Here is a 19,341-nt window from a genome sequence, read left to right as displayed (position 1 = left end):
TCTCACCCTTATGGCCTCTGAAAACCAGTGCTTGATTCGGTTCACTTCAAGCTCGCTGTAAAGCAGCTTTAGAATTCCTGTGATACCCTGTGGGCTCTGACACCACTCTGATCCATCTCCTCCTCAGATCTATACACTGCCCTTTTTCTGAGCTGTCTGAGAATTAATTATATGGAAATGAACAGTGCTAGATAAGGGGATTCCAAGCAACTGGCTCTCTTAACTGAGGACTACAGGATCTCTGCCTTCAAGAAATCTGTGGCAATGCCTATTCAGCACAACTGGTGCTGTTAGAGAACGAGCTTAAGATCCAAACAAGCAAACACTGGTACTACACCCATCCCCTTTCTTGTGGTCAGAAACAAACACTGCTCAGCCGTGGTGTGGGTTCTACCTCTGCCTCTTGCCATCCCCAGACCACATCAGAGTAGCCCCCTGACATGAGGATGGCAGGTGATACACAAACAGCAGCTCTGAACAAAAAGATTAAATCGTCTGAATAAGCTCCACCTACCCCTCCATGGAAGGCAAGACACTAACAGCTTGAGGGCATCAGGAGAGCTGGAAATTCAGTACCCAAGAGGACTTTAATCTCACATATGCAGGCAGAGATAGACGAGGGTACTTCAGCAGCCACAACGGTGCTCGAGAGTGATTGGAGGGGCACGCACATCCAAACTTTCTCTTTCCCTGTCTTACTGCGAAGAGAAAGCTGAACAAACATTTTGCCTCAGCTACACTTGTCGTTTTCTACACGGGGAAGCTGAAAACACTTACATTTGGCAGGCCCCAAATGGCACCACGGGGTTTTATCAGAAAGCACAGCTTCTGTCTGAACACTGGTAAAACACTTAGAGCCAGGAGAAGTGCAGCAATTCTTACATCTCTCCACTGAAGCCCAACGGGTCAGCAAAGTGCTCAGTTGATTTTACTAACAAATTCTTTAGACAGTCATATTCCACCTGAGGTTATCCAAATGAAAAACAGAACCAGGAATAGGCCACTGCCTTTGGTGCTTCCACTGCATGTTTCAATGATCTTGGTCAAAACCATGCAGTCCTGGGGTACTTCAGCCAGCAGCAAAACAGCATTTCAGAAAGGCACAGTTTACTTGAGTATCCTCTGTACTGTTTTGAAAGCCTGCAGTTGGGTGATCGCTTCACTTTCCATGACCTCCTTGCACTTCGTTTCCACTTGGTCCTACCTGAAAATTAAACGCTCGAGATTTTAAGAATTTGTGTCCTGGTCCACCAACAACTGAACTGTGTTTGTTAATACAGACTCCAATTAGGGCACTTCTTTCAAGTGAATGTGGTGCTGTTTGGCTGAAGATCCAAACCCTTGAGCAACTCTTCTGTAGAAACAGAAAAAGACAATCTGGGAGCCTATCAGTCCCACAGAAAGACTTAAGAGCATAAAAGCAAGATTATCCAAACAAACTCACTGGTAAACAAGTTCTGTGCCAAAAGCACAAGGAGCAGTTATTATCTAGTGCTTTCTTCTGCTAACATAGTTCTGAGACACTGATACTCAACAAAACTGGGGCTTTCTTAAGCATCTGAAAAAGGTCAGAGAAATGCAAGACAGCCAGTTGTACAGCACTCCAGGTTACACCAGTGCTCAGGACACTGCTTAATTTATTGTATGAGAAAAGGGAACAGCAGATGCCCTGCTACGCTGAGTGGACACCGATTCTGGGATAGATATAGCAAGGTTTGTAGGAAGAGGCAAAATCTTTTATGACCAACTGAGAGCAGATGCCCTCTTCTCCCACTGCAACCCCTTGTAAGCTTCACACTGCTGAGGGAAAAATTAATTCAGCTGAAAAAGACATATTTTGGGCCTCTTCTTTCCTTGGAAAATGTGCTAGTCACAGTGACAAATAAAGCACTCATCACTGTCTACCTTCTCAATACCCCCAGCAAAACAAGCTTTAATTTAAAAGTGTCATTTTATCACGGTAACTGTATCTACATTACAGGATTCGACTGGCAGAGCTGCACTAGGTAAGGATGTACATGCTGATTAATGCAGCTGTCCCAAGCACTTGTAGCAGGAACGACCTTATAAGCACGTCCACAGGGAGTTAAAGTCACATAATCACGTTGCAAATCCATGCCCCCTCCTTGATATCAGTTTAATTTTCCTAAGTAGATGACCCTTAAGGGTCATAGGCAAGAAAAAATGAGCTATAAACTTCTCAACTTGAAACTTGATTGTGATTTTTTTTCCCCATGAGGATATACCTTTGTTTGGTACTTTCTTGTATACAGTACATTCTCTTGTACTGTCAACCCACTAAACAAACCAAACTAAAAACACAAAGAAGTAAACAGAAAAAAAGTGACCTCTGTGTTAGGGGAGAAAAAAAACACAGTGCAGGTGCTGCAAGAAAGTAAACAATGTCATAAAAAAAAGGAAGGAACAAAGGGCAACATTTTGGTCTTCAAGTTTTGAATAGAAAATAGCAAACGCTGTCATTAATATATTTTAGACAGTGTACTAAGACTAGTAATAAGTAGGAACAAGTTAAGTAATGGGTAAGAGGTTAAGAAGTTAAAACTAGTAATAAGTAAGAAGTAAGCCCGATATATGATACAGAATCTGATGGGACCAGAAGCTAAGGTAGTAATTTCATTTGAAACCAGGTAAAATTCTGAAGAGAACTTCACACAAGGACATTCTCACATCCCTGGTGACGTTAAAAAATCTAATATGGCAAAACACACATGACACAAAACTCAGGGTCACAGAAGGGATTTTGATCTGGGCCTTTTGTTATCCTGTTACTCTCCTGGGGATCAGCATAATCTGCAAGGCCCTCAATCACTCATACTGGAAATCTTAAAGCTGTTAAAATACCTTGGGCTTGTTTTGTGGCTTGCAGTATGCTCTGGAAGGTAAAGGACAAAGAATTAACAAGAAGCCCAGCCCTTTGTGTGGAAATGAAAGGCAATCTGAACCTGAGGCTATCTTCTCAGGAGACACATGAATTGGTCAGCTAGTCAGCCACAGCTTCAAGCTTGGCAAGATGCTACGTTTTGAAGGGCAAAATCGAAAACCTGGCATTTAAAAATGTCTGCAAGATCATTTTACCTAACCAGAAGCCAGCACAATCATCCTTTGGGTGCCTTCTTCTAGCAAAGCTCACACTTCCAAAGGATTCAATGTGACTTTGGCTTTGCAAAAGAAAAACTCAAGGAGAAGGGAGCTCACAGATGCCAAAGAAGCAGTCCATGAACACAGTTTACCCCACTGCATTTCTCAAGCACCTTCCAAAGCAGTCCTTAATACACCAAATCATTATTACTCTCCCTACATGCTGACACTGGGCAGCAGGCACCTTGAAATGCTCTACCACACCAGCCAGCTCTGTTCTGAAGCAAGAAACTCCTCTTTTTCCAATGAAGTGAAGGATCAGACAAACAAAGCCTATATTTAACTTCCTGTTCGCTGAGGCAGTCGCAAACAAGTCCCTGTAAACACTCTGCAGGTCACAAATTCCCAATATCTTATCTAAATGTTAAGCTGCTGAAGTAGATCTCAAAGCTCTTTCCAACAGGCTTTCTTGAGTGCCACTTACAGCAACTGAGGCCACTGGTTATGTAACAGAGCTGTAAAGCCAAAGCCAAAAGGCAATAATTTGTTAACCTGATCTATTGTCAAATGGATTTGCATCTAACTATTAAGTGCAAAAGCTACACATATATAAGAAGTAAAAATTTTCTGCCCCATATGCTAAAAAGGCACAGCACACACTCATTCTGGAAGTCACACAGACTATGGCAAGTTTGTTTTTTGTCAAGTCATGTCTCTGTCAAGTATATAAAAGCTACCTTGAGTTTTCACACTTCCAATTCTTCTAAAGATGCTGGAAGGCCACACTGCAGGTTGGTTTTTGTTTTGGGTTTTGTTTTTTTTTCCCCCCCTACAAAACAAGTCTGCTAAATCACATGTATTCTCACAGCCACAATATATCATGGGTCATCTATACCTAGGGAAAACAAATTTCCCTTTGATTTTCTCCTCCAGATCAACACAGTGTGATAACAGGTGCCAGAAGCATATCCTCTCAGGCTGAAAGGAACAAAATAATAAGCAGTATAGGTAGGAAATAACACACAGTTCTCTTCTTGGAGAATTGTAAGAAAACTGCAAATGACAGGAAACCTGAAAGCAAAAGTGCTCTGCAAGAGTCAAGCTGCCAAGCTTGCTACCCAGGGACACTGACCTTTACCAGAATTCTTAAAAGGTTTTGAAATTTCTTCTGGTTGTCATGTCACAAGAGGATGAACTCCAAAACCACAAAGCCTGGAAACACTTCACAATCTAACCTGTAATCCTTAAATGCCAGGTTTTAGGAAGATATCTTAACTGGAGTGAATAAAGAGCTTGGTTTACATTTGGTTGGTGAATGATATGATACCCTTAACTATTTTAACAAAGAATATTTGAGTCGAGCTGCATTTACAAATCAGAACTTTAGGAGGACTGGTTTTTGTTATTAGGTGAACTGTGAAGTATTAAGACCTCAATTACATAAGGAAGATTTATGTCCAATGCCACTTGTACAGCATAAGAAAACACACAATATTTGGTTCCGATGGAAAATAAAGCAAACCATGACAATATTTGCAAAAGTAAGGGGATCCATAACAATTTCGTATAGTGTCACATTAAACCTAAGTAAAATCCACAGTTTAAAGATTAACATAATGTGGGTTTTATGATGGGTAGAGCAGAGGTGTTTAAAAAACTATCTAAAAAAACCTGCACATGTAGAGTTTCAACACAAAACGAGCTTCAGAGAGCTTTGACAATTCTTTTGGGACAGACTCAAAAGACTGAAGTTCTTTTTTATTTCCATATGTTTGTGGGATGAGAGTCAATGCCCATGAATCCAACAGAACACACAGACCAGAGTTTGGAAAAGTGAAATACACCTTCCACCAGGCAGCAAGTGATGTGAGCTCCTTCCAGAGCTCCGGTCCTTCACCAGTTTTATTCACAACCCACAACAGCACTCAAACCAACACAAGAGCACCACACCTCATCTTCTGCAATAGCTCCAGCAATTTCATGGAAATTTCTCTCTGGTTTGATTGAGCCACTGAGTAAGACACAGGACAATGTAGCCCCCAGGCTTCTCTCCCAGATCCTTCCTGCTTTAAATAACTCACTGACATCTGCACTCACTGGTGCACTGATTTTGGTGTTCAAAGCTGCTTATCGCCTATAGTTAGCTGTAATGAGATCATGACTGCCTCCCCACACGTGCTTAAGCTGCTTAGACAGTACTGTCAAAGGACACAGAACAAACAGCCAGCCCTATCTTCTTGTGCCCTTCCTAAGATTTCTAAACTCACTTCTGGAAATGCTTGACAATACTTCGATACCAACAGCGAACAATGTTAATTGGAAGTAAACATCATGTGATATTTTGCATTAACCCACTCTGGAAGTTTAAAAAAATGGGGAAAATACAGGTCAGAATAGGAAGAAAAAAAAGAAATGTCAGAACAGAATATATGAGCTATACAGTAAGTAGCCCATCTTTAGATCAGTATAAGTCAGCTGTGACAAAGACACAGGAGCATCCCCTGAAGAGAGGGCACCATGTCTCCTCTCCCTACTCCAGGAAGGTAGTTGTGGAGCTCAGCATCTTTGATCATTACCTCTTGCACTTTAAACTAACACAGACCATCTGTGTGACACAGCTACTATTTAAACACGCCATGCCTCAATAAAACAAGGTCATTTGAGTCTGCCTCAGTCATGCCTACACCACAGGTACTACTACTGAGTCATATCTCTGTTGACAAAGAACTGGGAGAAAACAGATATGCTAGACTTTCTTCCAAATTTAGGACAGCACAAAGTAACCTCATTGAGCCTGGAAGCCTATCAAGTCAGCCTTATCAACTTTCAGCAAACCAACCTTAGAATAGAAAGGAAAAATAAAAAACAGAATCGTTAGAGTTCTTAAATCATCATAAAGTGATTCAACTGCAAATGAGCCACCTAAATGGCCAGAATTACTAGAGCATGAGTGAGCTTCGAAATCTTGGAAGTTTAATTCTTATTACAAAGAACTGACACTGATTTGGTGAATGAACAGGACTGAGCTTTCCATTTCGTGCTAGTGCACTTACCTGGGCGTTCCTGCAGTATCCTTAAGGATAAGAACACAACTCCCACAAACCACATTTACATATCCTTGCTCAAAGGGTAAAATTATATAGGGAGAGGTAAAAAGCAAGCAGCTTATTTCTCTTTGCATGATATTTAAGGTGGCTGCATATGTATACTGAGCAAAACAGAAAAAAGTTACCTTGGAGATGTCACCCAAGCTCTTTCGGCTGAGCAGTCACTGGAATATGGACCCAACCTCTCACAATCAAGAGGGAGCAGGACCCCAGAAGCAGGTCAGCCTGCAAGATGTTGTATGGAAATAAGTTAGCAAGTGCTAAATTAGCTTTTATATAGATCTTTACTTGCTCATCAATTCAGAACTTTCGAGAGCACACCTTCCCTCCAGTCTGGGACCAGAATTCACAGCGAGTTCCTTTCAGGATGCAAATGCTCTCAGTCGCCACTCTGGGCTCTGACAGATGTTCTCTGCCAAACGTGTCACTGAGGGGACACACTGTCTCCAGCTGCCTCAGCTGAAGATCTCCAACCACGGGTGGAGCAGAGCCGGATGCACAACTGTTCCTCACCGGGCCTGGTTCACAAGGCACGGATGGTATTAGGGAAGAAAGGCTGAATCACAGTATATGAAACCAGGGCAGCTGAACAGGCCCTGCTTAGGCCCCAGCACAAGGGAGGCAGTGTCTGGCAAAGCAGCAGGACAGCTGGTGAAGGAGATAACCTTTCTAACTACAAAAGCTAAATCAGAGACAGCTTATCTATCATAGCTCTCAAACACGTGTAGCGACATCCTACCAGGGCAGGCACATTCATCTCATAACCTCTTTCACTGCTTTTATCAGATTTGGTTGACACAGATCTTCTAATAATAAAATTATGGCAGCTATGCCTGCGTTGTTTTTTAACAGGAACAACTGCACCCATTTTAACTACCGTGGACAGCATTAGATAGACGGAGGCACACTCTAACAGCAAAGCTTATTCCTTCACTCCCAGAGAAGGGGATCAAACATTGTGGATGACACTGACCACATACTGATGGGGTTATGCAAAATAAAAGCTTAAAGAGGCTTGCCTTTCATACACGGTTAATGCCACTCAAAATGCACACAGATGAGCCTACAGAAATAAATCACGGCAAATTACTTGCACCTCAGTACCATCTGCACCGATACACAGGAAGCACAAGCACCCAACACACGGATTAAGAGAACTGCATCTATTAGGAAGTACATCCACCCGAACAGCACACTGGGAAAGCCAAAAATAACAGCTGCTGCCACATCAGAACGGCACAACACTGCGCACAGGCGATGCCTGCAAAACAGAAACTAAGCACAAACACTTCCTCTTCCTCCCCCACCACCCCTACGACAGCAGCAACAAACCTGATATTAAACACTGGCCAGCATCCTGCTCTGCATTCCTGTCACATCAGGAATGGGAAAGAGGGAGACTGCTAGCTGCTCCTCCATATAGCTGAAGGGTTCCTTCACTTTACAGCACGTCATACAAATACTTGATATGATTCTTGCAGAGGTTTCTGCCGCATTTTCTTTCGCTCCTTTGCTCCAGCTCACCCACTTCAGAGCTCACTAGGGACCCTTTGTACTTACTAGGCTTGTTTTTGATACATTTCTTCTCAAAGACTGACAAGTCAGAAATAAAAGCAGTTGTTCCTAGGCAAGTCACATGTAAGCAAGCAAGCACAGAGCCACGGCTTGACTGGGCTGCCACACACAAACTCTGCAAGTCAAGTCCAAATCTAAACCCTGTCCAGCACCAAGACTGACCGTGTGACACCGTCAAATGCAAGAGCAAACAAATCAGGCTGCAGCTTCTTGTCAATACCGAGTTCTGAGACTATAAATCCCAGCATCAACACTCAGTGCTCACCTCTCCAACATGTTACAAGCCAATTCCCAGCGGGCAGACTGGGGGAATTCACTGACAGCAAGTAAAGTGCCTGGGCTGAACTGCAATAAGCAAGGCCTCTGTTAGATTTTCCATGGTTTCAGTATCTGTATTTCAACCATAGATGGAAGAACCCTACCTCCTCTGGAACATGGGCTGCAGAGATCCAACTTCAAACTCAGCACCTGCATTTCCTAACCCAATGGAAAGCACAGTCAGTGCCACTCCGTACCCACCGTACCAGCCAGAACTCACCAGATTCACAACAACCTTCAGACACTGAGAATTCACCTAAAAACTGAAATCTGGAAACCTTTTTACAATCATCTGGTGATCCACTGAACCGAAAACACTGTGTCCTGAAAGCAAATGGTCCAACAAATAGCTCCAAGCTTGTACTGGACTCCTAATCTCTCACTGGTCAAGCTTCACAAGGTCACATTTCTGAGCGTGATAATTTTACCCAAAGTGAGTGAGCTCCATACGTGCAGGAGAGAAGGAAAGGAACAAACCAGGCAGCTCGGGTGGGATGAGGAGAGCACAGAACTGCATGATCAAGAAGAAATCATAATGCTTGTTTAGAAGGCTGATTAGCTGATTAAGGGCACAAGTACTACTCCAGCCTGGGCACTTTTTGACCTACCAGTGCTTGTTATTATAACCTTGACTTCTCACCATGTGCAGTGCAAGACAGAATAACTTCCAAGTCAGTTGACTTGCACAATTTGTCATGAGAGGAGATCCCAAAGCACATCTAATTCTGCTTTCTATAGTATTTTTATGAGAAGGACATGCCCAGTACTGTCAATCTGGTGATGAGGCATACAGTGATATTACTCACAAAAGCAGGAAGTAAGCATGGGCACTACTACTTCATAAATTTTTAAATATATGTAAATATGCGCTTTGAAGCTATATGTGACAAAATACATACAGAAAAATACACCATTGCACTGTTACACACTCACAGTGTTGGTTTCTCTGGACAAGGATAAGACTCCTTTTCAGCACCAGCCCCACATTCCCACCATTTCCCTTGCACTGGCAAAATCATTTAACCACCCACACCAAGCTGGTGGAAAAAAACCTGCTAGATTGTCTCCGGATTGATCTATTTGTAAGGCAGGGAACTCAGATTCCCACCTGTACAAGCACCCAGCAGCAAGTCAAGAACCTCCTGTGGGCTGCAGTCTATGCTTCCAAGAGCTGAAGTGCCTGTGAAGCCACACACTGAATGTGAAACTGGTGACTGGAAGAAGATCATAAAAACTGTCCCCCCTTTTCATGTCAACACATAATTGTGCTCACTTGCTCTTTTTCTATGCAAGAAACACACAAAACTGCCACAAGGTGCCTAATGAATAACCAGAGTGCAGAAGAGGGTCCTACCAGCATATCCTGCTCTCTGGTCAGCAGAGATTCCCCTAATAATGACCTCATACATATCAACATCCCCCTCAAGGAGCTAAGGACCACTTCTCCTGCTCCCCCAAAAGTCCTTATCAGACAGGAAACAAAGGGAATGCCATGAAAAGGACACTTCAGATTTGCCCAGTGGGTTCTAACCAGGATGGCACAGGCTGTTCATCCATACACCTAGAAAAGGTGGTGCTAAAAAAGCTGGGGAGGGTAAGAAACACCCTCTAAGAAAGAGAACAAAAAATTTGCATTAGGACGATTCAAAACATTGACAAAACAAGTTTGATGCGCTTGAAAGAGCGACCCAATGTTATCTTGCTTTATAGAGCCCACATTTGCATCTTTTCACAACCTACCACTTTCTTTCCAGCTCCAAAACAAAGCACTTACCTTTGATCAGTGCTAAACTAACCCAGCTACAGAAAAATACTTCTCAATCTCAGCAACAAGAAACTGTTCCACAGGGTTAGGATGTCCCTAACAGACCTATTTAGGGTTACGGTGCCAACACCTAATAATTGATATACCTAATTCTAAAATACTTTGAAGCTCCTGACAGGATTTCTGTAAATATGAAATCAAAGTCTTAGTTCAGTGATATATAACAAGAAAAATATCCAAGAAAATATAGAACAAGGAATTTTTCCCCATGAAAAATCTGACCATACACACGTCCCCATATCAGCTGCAGGTGACAGTTCACTACAATGAGACCTTCACAAGGCATTACAACATATTATTTTTGTGAGACAAGCTACCAACTAAGGCTACACAGCCCTACTGATCACAGAAACATTTCATTAAGAACGAACAGAGACTCAAGCCCACACTGTTCCAGCACCATTCAGCGCTTCATTAGCAAAGGCCAACTGTGGAATCCAGCTTTGGAAGCTCTGAACACCAAGTTAAGCCAGGTGAACCTGAAGGGAGGAAAAGTAGAGGGAGCAGAAACACAGCTGAAACGAGAAAGGCAGCACATACCAAAGAATATCACTGGGAAGAAAAACGGGGGCTGATTCTGAGCTTTAAAATGGAGGGGGATGGAGACTGGGACCAGTTCAAATTCTGAGCAGCTCGAATATGAACAGGAGTCAGTCCCACCCACCAACCCCTACTCGGAAGCCCCAGGGAAGGCTGGTTACGGTCCGGTCCTGCAGACCCCGGAGCAGACCTGCGCTCCGGGTGTCCCCAGGGTGACACCCAGCGCTCCGGGCCCCCCACCCCTCCCGTGCCGGGGGGAAGCGCCGACGGGCCCCCGGCCCCACCAGCCTCCTCACCATGTTGGCTTCATGTTACCGCCGCGGTCCCCGAGCTCCTTCCTGCGCGCAGCTCCTGCGGAAGGGAAGGAAGGGCACAAAAGGAGGGCAGGCTCGCTGTGCCCGCCGGGCACGGCCCTGCCCCGGCCCCCCGCCCCGGCCGCGCCTCGCTTGGGCACCGCTGGATCTCACCCCACACACACGGACTCCCCCCGCTCCTACCTCGGGGGGGCCGCTCATGCATCCCCTGCACCTCTGAGCCCGTCCGGGTGCTCCGTGCCCTCCTCACCCCGGCTCCTCATGGAGCTGTGTATCCTCCTTCCCGTCTCCCCTCTCCCTTTACGGGGCCGCGCCCGCTTCTCGCTCCCTCCCTCCCCTACGGCAGCGCGCCCGGTTCACCCCCCGTCCCCCGCCGCTTAGCCCGCCCTGTGCCTGTCCGCCGCGGCTCACCGGGGCCGGCGCTGCCCGCCCGGCCGGGACAGCGGGACAGCCCAGCGGAGCCCAGCGCCGCCGCTCCCCGCCGCTCCGATCAACAACAAGATGGCGGCGGCCGGGCGGGCGGGGCCCGGGCTGGCCGTCATAGCAACCGCGCCGTCCAAGGCCCGCCCCACTGCCCCTCGCGCCAATCCGAGATCTAGCCCCGCCCCACGGGAGCGCAACGACATCGCTGATAGGCCAACCGAGCCGTCGCTCAAATGGGGGACGGCCCCGCCCTGTTCCGAGCGCGGACAGCGGCGCACGTTAGGCACACGTGACTCCAGCCAGCGCCCCGCCCCGCCGAGGGCCGCGCCGTCTCATTGGCTGCCCACAGGGAGGGGGGAGTGCTCAACCAATGGGCGCGGCCCGCGCTCAGGGTGGGGCGGGGCCGGGCGGGGCTGCCGCTCCCATAGCCCGGGCTGAGACCCGCGGTGAGAGCCCGAATCTCTTTCGCGCCCTGGGGCTCCGACCCTTCTGAGCCCCTCCGACAAAGCACCCAGCTCCGCACCCCCTGCTCTGAGCCCCGGGCTCCCCACCCTGAGCCCCCCCCAGCCTGGTCTTGGCAGCGGGGCACGCACCTCTCCAGTACAATAAAGGATTTCATTCTCCGGCGATCATCCGTCCCCGTAGTCTCAGGGCGAGGGAGAACCCCCCGGCGGAGTCACACAGGTGACCCTTCTCACTGAGAAATTTTACGGCTGGCCTCTGCCCGCTCTACCTCCCTTTAGTCACCTACTTCCCAAATTAGTCTCCCCTGTTATCCCGCCAGCGCTTCATTTCCCCGGGAGCTGCCAGGGAGGTGTCCCGTGGCGCGCTCCTTTGAAATTCAAATAGCCGGGTTCCCACCTCTCCCGCTGACTGGCGCCTTCAAAGCTTCCCGCCGCTCCCAGCTCCTGCAGCGTCCCTCTCACCTGCGCCCACGCTAATTCACTTTTCCTGCTAATTATCAGCCCGTCCCCTCCGCCGACCGGCTGCTCCTCCAACCCGCTTGCGCCCCTGAGCCCTGGAGCAAAGAAGAGCTCGAGGGGGACACTGGACAAAAGTTTCTCACAATTACCCGTGACTGAGTCTTCTCGCCCCAGATCACCTCTCTGCAGGAAACTGCCCCAGCTGGGTCACATCCACAGGCTACAGAGATGCTGCTGTGACCAGAGCAGACTCTGCCAAAGCAGATCTTTCACAGTGCCAACCCCACTGCCATGACTGCTATCCTTATCCTAGGTCGTGCCACCCGTATCCCTGACTGGAGATGGCAGTAATGACCCTCACAGCAGGACAGCCACCCGTGGGACTGCCCGGCCATGGCGCTCCCTACGGCAATCACGGCAGTGCCTGCAATCTCTGACACATTTATTAGGTCTGCACTCTCTGGGGTGGCTCAGAATCTGGCTGCACCCCATGGGCAGTGGGTTCAGCCACAAAGGATGGGTGTCCTCCTTGAGGGCCACTCCAGGTGCCTGCCAGTGTCCAGTGCTGTGCCTGGCATGGCCCACATGGAGCTGTGGGTTGCAGGGAGCCCCTCACCAAGACAAGCCCCTCAGATCCAGCGCCGTGCCCCAGTCACACTGTTGAATAGGTAGTCCCTGCCGGTGCCTGAGATGGAGGCAGCACTCAGCCACTGCCCGGGGGGGCTGGTGCCCATCTCTCCTGTCTCCAGACCCCTCTGCCCTGGGGGACACAGCCCAAGGCTGTGGGGCCATGGGACAGGGCACTCACGTGGGTCCTGAGCACGGCCATCAAACTGCCCCTGTGTGGAGGAGAGACAGGAGAGGCTGCTGAGGGTTCCAGGGCTCCTCCTGGGCAGGGCACCCACCCTAGCTGCCATGGCACACACTTACCTGGCTGTTGGCATGTGGGTGTCCCTGTTCCTCCTTGCCCCCGCTCTGCTCCACCACATCCCAGGAGCTGCAAAGGGAAGAGGGCAAGAGGAGGACACACTGTCAGTGTTGGGCCCCCAGCCTTAACCCCGAGGGATGCTGTCAGGAGCTGGTTGCCAGACAGGCTTTGCCCTGCCAGCTGCATCCTGTCGAGCCCATTGTCCACCTACCTGATCATCCCCTTACCCAGCCCGTGTGTCCACGGACACAGAGGGGGATTGTGGCAGGGCTGTGCTCCCCCAAGCACCTTTCAGCAGTGCCTGAAGGTGTTGATCTGGTCTGCCACCACATCCACTTGTTTGCCCACCTGTTTGAGCTCAGAGGACGCTGTGCTGGGGGAGCTGCAGCCCCAGAGCCCCTGTGGTGCCACTGCCACCCATGGGGGCTGAGCCTGAGTCTTCTCCTTTGCATAGTCACTACAGCCCCAGTGCCACCAAGCACTGTGTCCCCAACCTCACCAATGACCGTGGATCCAGCCATGCATCCCCTCAGGGTGGTTGTGCCACTGGAGGTGGCTGTTATCCTGCCCGTGCGCTTGCATGTCTCCTCCTTGCCGTGCAGACACCCTGGGCAGGCTGGTCCAGCTCTAGCATCTCCTTGGTCTCTCTCCTCGGCTGTCACCCTCACTGATCCTCAGGAGGGGTGTGCAGCCTGCTCACCTCCTCCCTGGAGCTTTCCCTGCCGAATGGGGCTCATCTCTGCCAAATGGGGGCTTCCCTGGTGAGCTGCACTGACCTCAGCCCTGGTGCTGGGACCCAGCCCTGCTGTGGGCAGCAGCACCAGCACTGTGCCGTCCCATGCTGTCCACTGCAGAGTTTGTGCCCCAGCCTGGCTACCAACATCACTGTCCACTGGCCAAATCACTATATTTGTTCCCATGGCTCCCATCAGGGCTGAACCCTCACCCTGAGCAGGGAGGGCTCCCTGGCACAGCAGTTCAGAGACCACAGCCAAACATGGGGTATGTTGAATACCCCCCAAGTGCTGTGTCTCCCAGGCTACCTGCAAAGACGCTATGACTACCAATACAACTGCCCTGGCCCCACAGCACTCACCTCTTGCCCAGGAACAGCTTGCCAGGGTCCCGGCTCCTGTGGAAGGAGCAGAGGGCAGATGTGAGCCCCTGGTCTTGCTCCCTGTGCCATGCTGTGCTGTGGGCTTGGGCTCACCTGCACAGCAGGCTCCTGGCCATGCAGCCTAGAGTGGCCAGCAACAGGGTGCCAGAGATGGTCAGCACGGCCACGAACCAGGCTGGCGGGTGCCACACCACCTCCGTGCGCGTGACAACCAGCGGCTCCTTCTGCAGTGTCTGCAGACGTGGGGCAGTGAGTGGGTATGGGAGGGCTGGGGGGTTCAGTGGACCCCACAGCACCACCTGGCCAGCGGGCTCTGCTCACCGTGTGCTGGGTAGTGGTGCTGGGTGGCACGGGGGTGCTCTGGGGGGTGACGCGCACCACCAGTGCCACCACGGTGCTGCGGCGGCGGGCACCAGAGCCGCCCCACACCTCCACCAGCAGCACAAAGGTGCGGGGCTCGACTTGGTCGTTGGGGAGGTAGACGACGGTGTTCCCCTCCAGCCGAAAGCATCCATCCTCATTGCCTGGATGAGAGGGTCTGCTCAGTGCCACGCTGTGGTAAGGACTGGTTTGTGCCGTGGTTTGGCTCCTCCTCACCTCCAACAATGGTGTGTGTCAGCGTGGCACCGTCGGGGCTGCCGTGGCACACCAGGCGGGTGACAGGCTGCCGGCTGCCTGGAGACCCAGCTGTGATCCGCAGCTCCTGCACCTCGGGGGTGCACACCGGCACCTGGTCCGGCACAGCCTACCGGGAGCAGGGGGTGGTGGTGTGGCACCCACAGCGCTCGCACCGCCCGCAGGTCACCCAAGGGGCCGCACTCGCACCTGCAGGCGCACGGACACGTCACACAGGCGGCTGTGCCGCTTTGCCAGGTCCAGGTCGTTGCGGGTGTCTGTCAGCCGCACCACCAGCCTGTGGCTCTTCTGCCGCTGGCAGTTCAGGGGTCCCACCACGCGGATCTCACCTGTGGGGCTGCGTGAGCTGCGGGGCACCGGTGGGTGCCATGGGGTGTGGTGGGTGCTGAGGAAGGGGCCAGGTGCTCACCAGTGCGGCTGTCGATGGAGAAGGGCTGTGCAGGGCCGGATTCCCCCTCCAGGCTGTACTCAAGGCTGTCCGGTGGGTAGTCGCGGTCAGTGCCAGCCACACGCCCCACAACGCTGCCAAAAGCTGCTGTCTCCAGCACGGTGAAGGTAGCACTGTTGGGGCACGCCGGTCTGAATTCATTCACAGGGGTCACCGTCACAAGCACAGGCACACGGGCTGTGTGGCACACGGCAGCTCAGCCACGCTGGCCACTCCATGGCCCACACCGAGCTCAGCGACATGGACAGTGGCACCAGCCCTGGGGTGGGCACCTCAAGGGCAGCAGGGGAGGAACTTTTCCTTTGTGATCTGCTGGTTTTTGGATCAGGAAAGGGCTTTTCCCTGCTCCCCCACTGTGACCCCTGGGCACACTTCAAAAATACAGGCACTCACCGCTCCGTGGGGGCTGCTCTCCTGCTGTCACCACGATGGTGGCTGTGAACTGAAAGCCCATAGTGGCCATGGCCTCTGAGTCGTAGTCCAGGGTGGTGTTGACCTGCCAAGCCAGGATGGGGAGGGTCAGGCAGAGCCAAGGTGCTCTGCAAAGCCGGGGTGTCACACAAACTGCAATGCCAGGGCAGCAGGAGGGAGCAAGCAAGGAGAATAGGCAGGGAGCAGGGAGCCCTGAGGAGCCCTGACCCAGGACCTGGCATGACAGCACATGTCACAGGGTCCCCCCATCCCACCAGGCTCCCCAGGATCTGGGCTTGCCATCTGCCTGGGCCCTGACTGCAGCCCTGCTCACCTTCAGCCGTGGCCCCTCCATGCAGAAATGGGAGCGGGAAGCAGGGGGCCCCTCGAGGGCATAATGGAGACACTCATCAGTGCCAGTAGAGTCAGTGCACCTCAGTGTCACCAGGGTGCTGCCAGGGGACATCGTCTCGGGCACCTGGGACCTGCAGTGGGGCAGCCAGCAGCTCAGCTCCTGTTCCCTGTGTCCTGGGTGCAGCAGAGCATCCCATATAACCCCACTCTCCCCTCAAACCGTACACGAAGATGGCTGGAACGCATCTTGGTGCCCAATGGTCTGTCCCCTGTACAGTGACGTTGACAGTGGCAGTGGTGTGGTCTTCGGGGTGCAGAGCATTGTAAGCCCGGATGAGGAGGTGGGCACGGGCCACCTCCAGCCTGCGGGTGCTGCGGATCTCACCTGTCACTGTGGGAGGAGGCACGGCCTTGCACTGCGCACAGGGACAGGGCAGGGTGTCCCTGGGGGCCCCCACCCCTCTGCTCACCCTCATCAATGGTGAAGAGCATGGGTGCCATAGGAGCAAGGATGGCGTAGCGGACATTCTCACCACTGGCATGGACCTGTGTGACCACCTCCAAGGGGCCAATGCCCTCTGTCATTGTCACAGACCGGTGTGGCTCACTGCAGGCAAAGCGGGCAGTGTGGCACGGCCTGGTGCCACCAGCACCCCCCACCCTGCCCGACCCCACTCACGGAAAGGTGACACGGGGACGGCGCGATGGCAGCACCTCCACCGTCACGGCCCCGCTGCAGTTGTGCCCGTGGCGGTCCATCACCTCGATCTCCAACCTAAACGTCTGTAGGGTAGTGCCAGGGCAGCTGTGGGACAGCCCTGAGTGGCACCAGGGATGGGGGAGTGGACAGGGTGGGGATTGAGACAGGGATGGGCATGGGGATGAGGATAGTAATAGGGACTGAGACAAGAATAGGGACAGGATGGGGACAGGAACAGGGACAGAGACAGGGAAGAGGAGGGGGACAGGGATGAGAATAGGGCTTGAAGCAGAAACAGAGGTGGAAAGATAGGTGGAGATGGAGATGAGTTGAGCTGGAGACTGAAATAGGGACAGGAATAGGGACAGGGATGAGAACTGAGACAGGACTCGAGATGCAGAAGGGGATGGGCACAGAGCTGGAGCAGTCCAAGATCCAGGAAAAGACAAGACCCCAATAGGAGGACCAGGATGTGGAGAGCTGCAGGCAGTGCCAGGATGCTGAGACAGCCTGGGAATGCAGGTGACAACCTGGGTGTCCTTGCTGGGGTCAAAACCATTATCAGGTGCCAGCACCAGGCCCCGGCGGGTGAGCGTGAGTGGTGTGTTGTGGTTTCGGAGCCTGAACTGCAGAGAGGAGGTTATGGAAACCCCTGTCTCCCTCCTCCACAGCTGAGGTTCCTCTGTCTCCAAGGCTGCTCCCAATTTTGGAGGCTGCAGGCTCCCAGGGAGCTGCCACTCACCGTCAGCCCACCAAGTGGCTGTGGCAACACCGCATACAGGGGTGTCCGGGGCGCCACATCTGCCAGCACCTGCACCACGTCACCCCCTGGGGCACAGCACAGCTTTGGGAGCTTGGTGCCCACTGGCACCTGCAGCCCCCACCACCCCACACCTCTGGCTCCTACCAGCACTGGTGAAGGGGGTGTCACAGCGCAGCACCTGTCCCAGTGTCACCCGGACAAAGAGCTGCTCTTCTACCTCATCCTCTCCAGGACAAGCGGCCCGCAGGGTCAGGGTGTACTGATTCACACGGCGGGCATCGAGCTCCACACCGGCACTCAGTGTCACCTGCCACAGGGACACGTCACTCAGCAGGGCACCCAGGGCTCCTGACCCACTCCCTGTTCCCCAGCCGCACCTCTGCCCGGAACATGGTGGCAGATGTGGGGTCAGCACTGATGGCAATGGGGTTGAAGGGGTGGTCGGGCTTGATGCTGTCCAGGGTGATGTTGGGGCTGCCACTCATATTGCTGCAGGACACAGTCACCTCGGCCACAAGGGCGCCTGGCACTGTGTCCTCACTCAGGGTCACCACACGTGGCAAGTCAGGCAGGGCTGGTGGGAGACCCCGGGGACCACCAATAGCTCACCCAGCCGTACTTAGGGAGCTCTGCACCTGCACCCGGGCACCCATGCTGGTACAGGTCTCCCCGCTGGGCACAGTGGGTCCCATGGCACCTCGTTCTTACCTGTTGCTTTGACAAAAGTCCCTGCAAAAAGGAGAGCGTCACCCTAGGTTTCCAGGGGGTGTCCTGGAGAGGCCCCAGAACTCACAGAATCATAAAACCATAGAATATGCTGAGTTAGAAGGGACCCATCAGAACCACCAAGTGCAACTCCTGGTCCTACCTGGTGCATAGAGGCTGAGGAGAAGGAGGAGGACGGTGAGGTGTTCGTGCATGCCCATCGTTCGCTAGATGTTTGGGACAAGCTGCAGCCGGTTGCCAAGGGTGCTGGGCACCACCCCGGGCCGGCGTCACGCTGGCCATCCCCACCCGTGGTGGCCGGCCCAGCCAGGGGAGGGACAGGACACGGCCCCAGTGCCCCCAGCTCCGCACGCCCCCGTTCCCAGCCCCTCGCCTCTCACAGCCACGGTCCGTGGGCTTTGGCTGCCACCCCACGCCGTCTCGCCACGCGGCACGTCCAGGAGCCGGGAAAATTAGCTGGGAGGTAATTCTTGGCCGTGTTCTCCTTCATTTGCAAACCAGTGCCGCTTTTCTCTGGGATCCCTATTAAACGCTATTAGCTCCCAATTAGCGGGGTCACTCTTCCCTTCCCTCCTCCAGCGCCCAGCCTGGCTCTGACAGCCCAGTATAGGCGGGTGCCCCGCCAGGACCCCGTAGCGGGGCCGCCCCTCTTCCCGCCGGTGCTGCCCGGCCCCGGTGCCCTCGGGGCTGCCGGCCGGGACGCGGGTCCCGCCTGGCGCGGTCGTGCCCGGGTGGTGCCCGGCGCGGGGCCCCGGGGCGGCGGGCGGGGTCCGGGGGCGGGGCGGGGCCCCGGGGCGGCGGGGCCGGTGCCGGTGCGGGCCGGGCTCACGTTACGGCGGCCCCATTGGCCGGGGTGGGGCGGGGCGGGGCCGCCGGGCAGCGCCGGGAGGCGGCGGGCACGGCCGGGCGCTCCGTCCGCTGCTGCTGCTGCCGCTGCCGCTCAGCCACCGGCACCGACAGCACCGGGAGCGGGGCCGGGAGCAGGACCGGGCATGCACAGCGCCCGCCCGGACGAGCTCGGCGCCGACCGGGTGAGTGCCGCCGCGGGCACCGGGACGGGACGGGACCACCGTGCCCGCGCCCCGCCTGGGCATCGCCGTGACGTCCGGGCGCCGCCGGTGACATCAGCGCCGT

At 52.9% G+C, this 19,341-nt stretch overlaps 2 protein-coding genes across 5 annotated transcripts in view; both read right to left on the bottom strand.

Annotated features, from left to right (window-relative positions):
- Positions 1-11,285, bottom strand: part of IP6K1 (inositol hexakisphosphate kinase 1) — a 35,236-nt gene extending 23,951 nt beyond the window's left edge. For 2 of the 4 annotated variants that reach the window (XM_027886387.1, XM_027886390.1), the window contains exons 1-3: positions 11,190-11,285; positions 10,761-10,815; positions 6,332-6,431 (exon numbers count right to left, since the gene is read on the bottom strand). The gene's annotated coding sequence lies outside the window, so the exon portion shown is untranslated. Of the gene's footprint in view, positions 1-6,331; positions 6,432-10,301; positions 10,404-10,760; positions 10,816-11,189 lie in introns of all 4 variants that reach the window. The other 2 variants (XM_027886388.1, XM_027886389.1) reach the window with 2 other exon arrangements.
- Positions 11,286-12,561: 1,276 nt separating this feature from the next.
- Positions 12,562-18,518, bottom strand: CDHR4 (cadherin related family member 4). Its single transcript, XM_027886386.1, has 20 exons — positions 18,350-18,518; positions 18,190-18,210; positions 17,859-18,055; positions 17,626-17,788; positions 17,461-17,546; positions 17,249-17,344; positions 16,698-16,801; positions 16,489-16,625; positions 16,244-16,409; positions 15,999-16,149; positions 15,647-15,749; positions 15,215-15,430; positions 14,995-15,134; positions 14,767-14,914; positions 14,491-14,693; positions 14,263-14,402; positions 14,149-14,184; positions 13,055-13,121; positions 12,933-12,963; positions 12,562-12,809 (listed from the first exon to the last, which is right to left on the bottom strand). Exons 1-20 carry the CDS (start codon positions 18,405-18,407, stop codon positions 12,754-12,756), a joined length of 2,319 nt encoding a protein of 772 aa, XP_027742187.1. The 5' UTR covers positions 18,408-18,518; the 3' UTR covers positions 12,562-12,753.
- Between the last annotated feature and the right edge of the window lie 823 nt (positions 18,519-19,341).

Source organism: Empidonax traillii, unplaced genomic scaffold, assembly GCF_003031625.1.
Source record: "Empidonax traillii isolate 1590-97213 ecotype Southwest subspecies unplaced genomic scaffold, ASM303162v1 scaffold187:size1931383, whole genome shotgun sequence".
Taxonomy (NCBI): domain Eukaryota; kingdom Metazoa; phylum Chordata; class Aves; order Passeriformes; family Tyrannidae; genus Empidonax; species Empidonax traillii.
The sequence above is the reverse complement of the archived record's forward strand: the minus strand, read 5'-3'. Positions and strand labels throughout refer to the sequence as shown.

Coding starts and splice junctions, on each gene's coding strand:
- CDHR4 (XM_027886386.1), bottom strand. CDS start 18,407: ATGGGCATGCACGAACACCTCACCGTCCTCCTCCTTCTCCTCAGCCTC. Junction 15,750..15,998: donor TGGAGGGGCCACGGCTGAAG/GTGAGCAGGGCT, acceptor CTGGCTTGGCAG/GTCAACACCACCCTGGACTA. Junction 14,694..14,766: donor GACACACACCATTGTTGGAG/GTGAGGAGGAGC, acceptor CCTCTCATCCAG/GCAATGAGGATGGATGCTTT.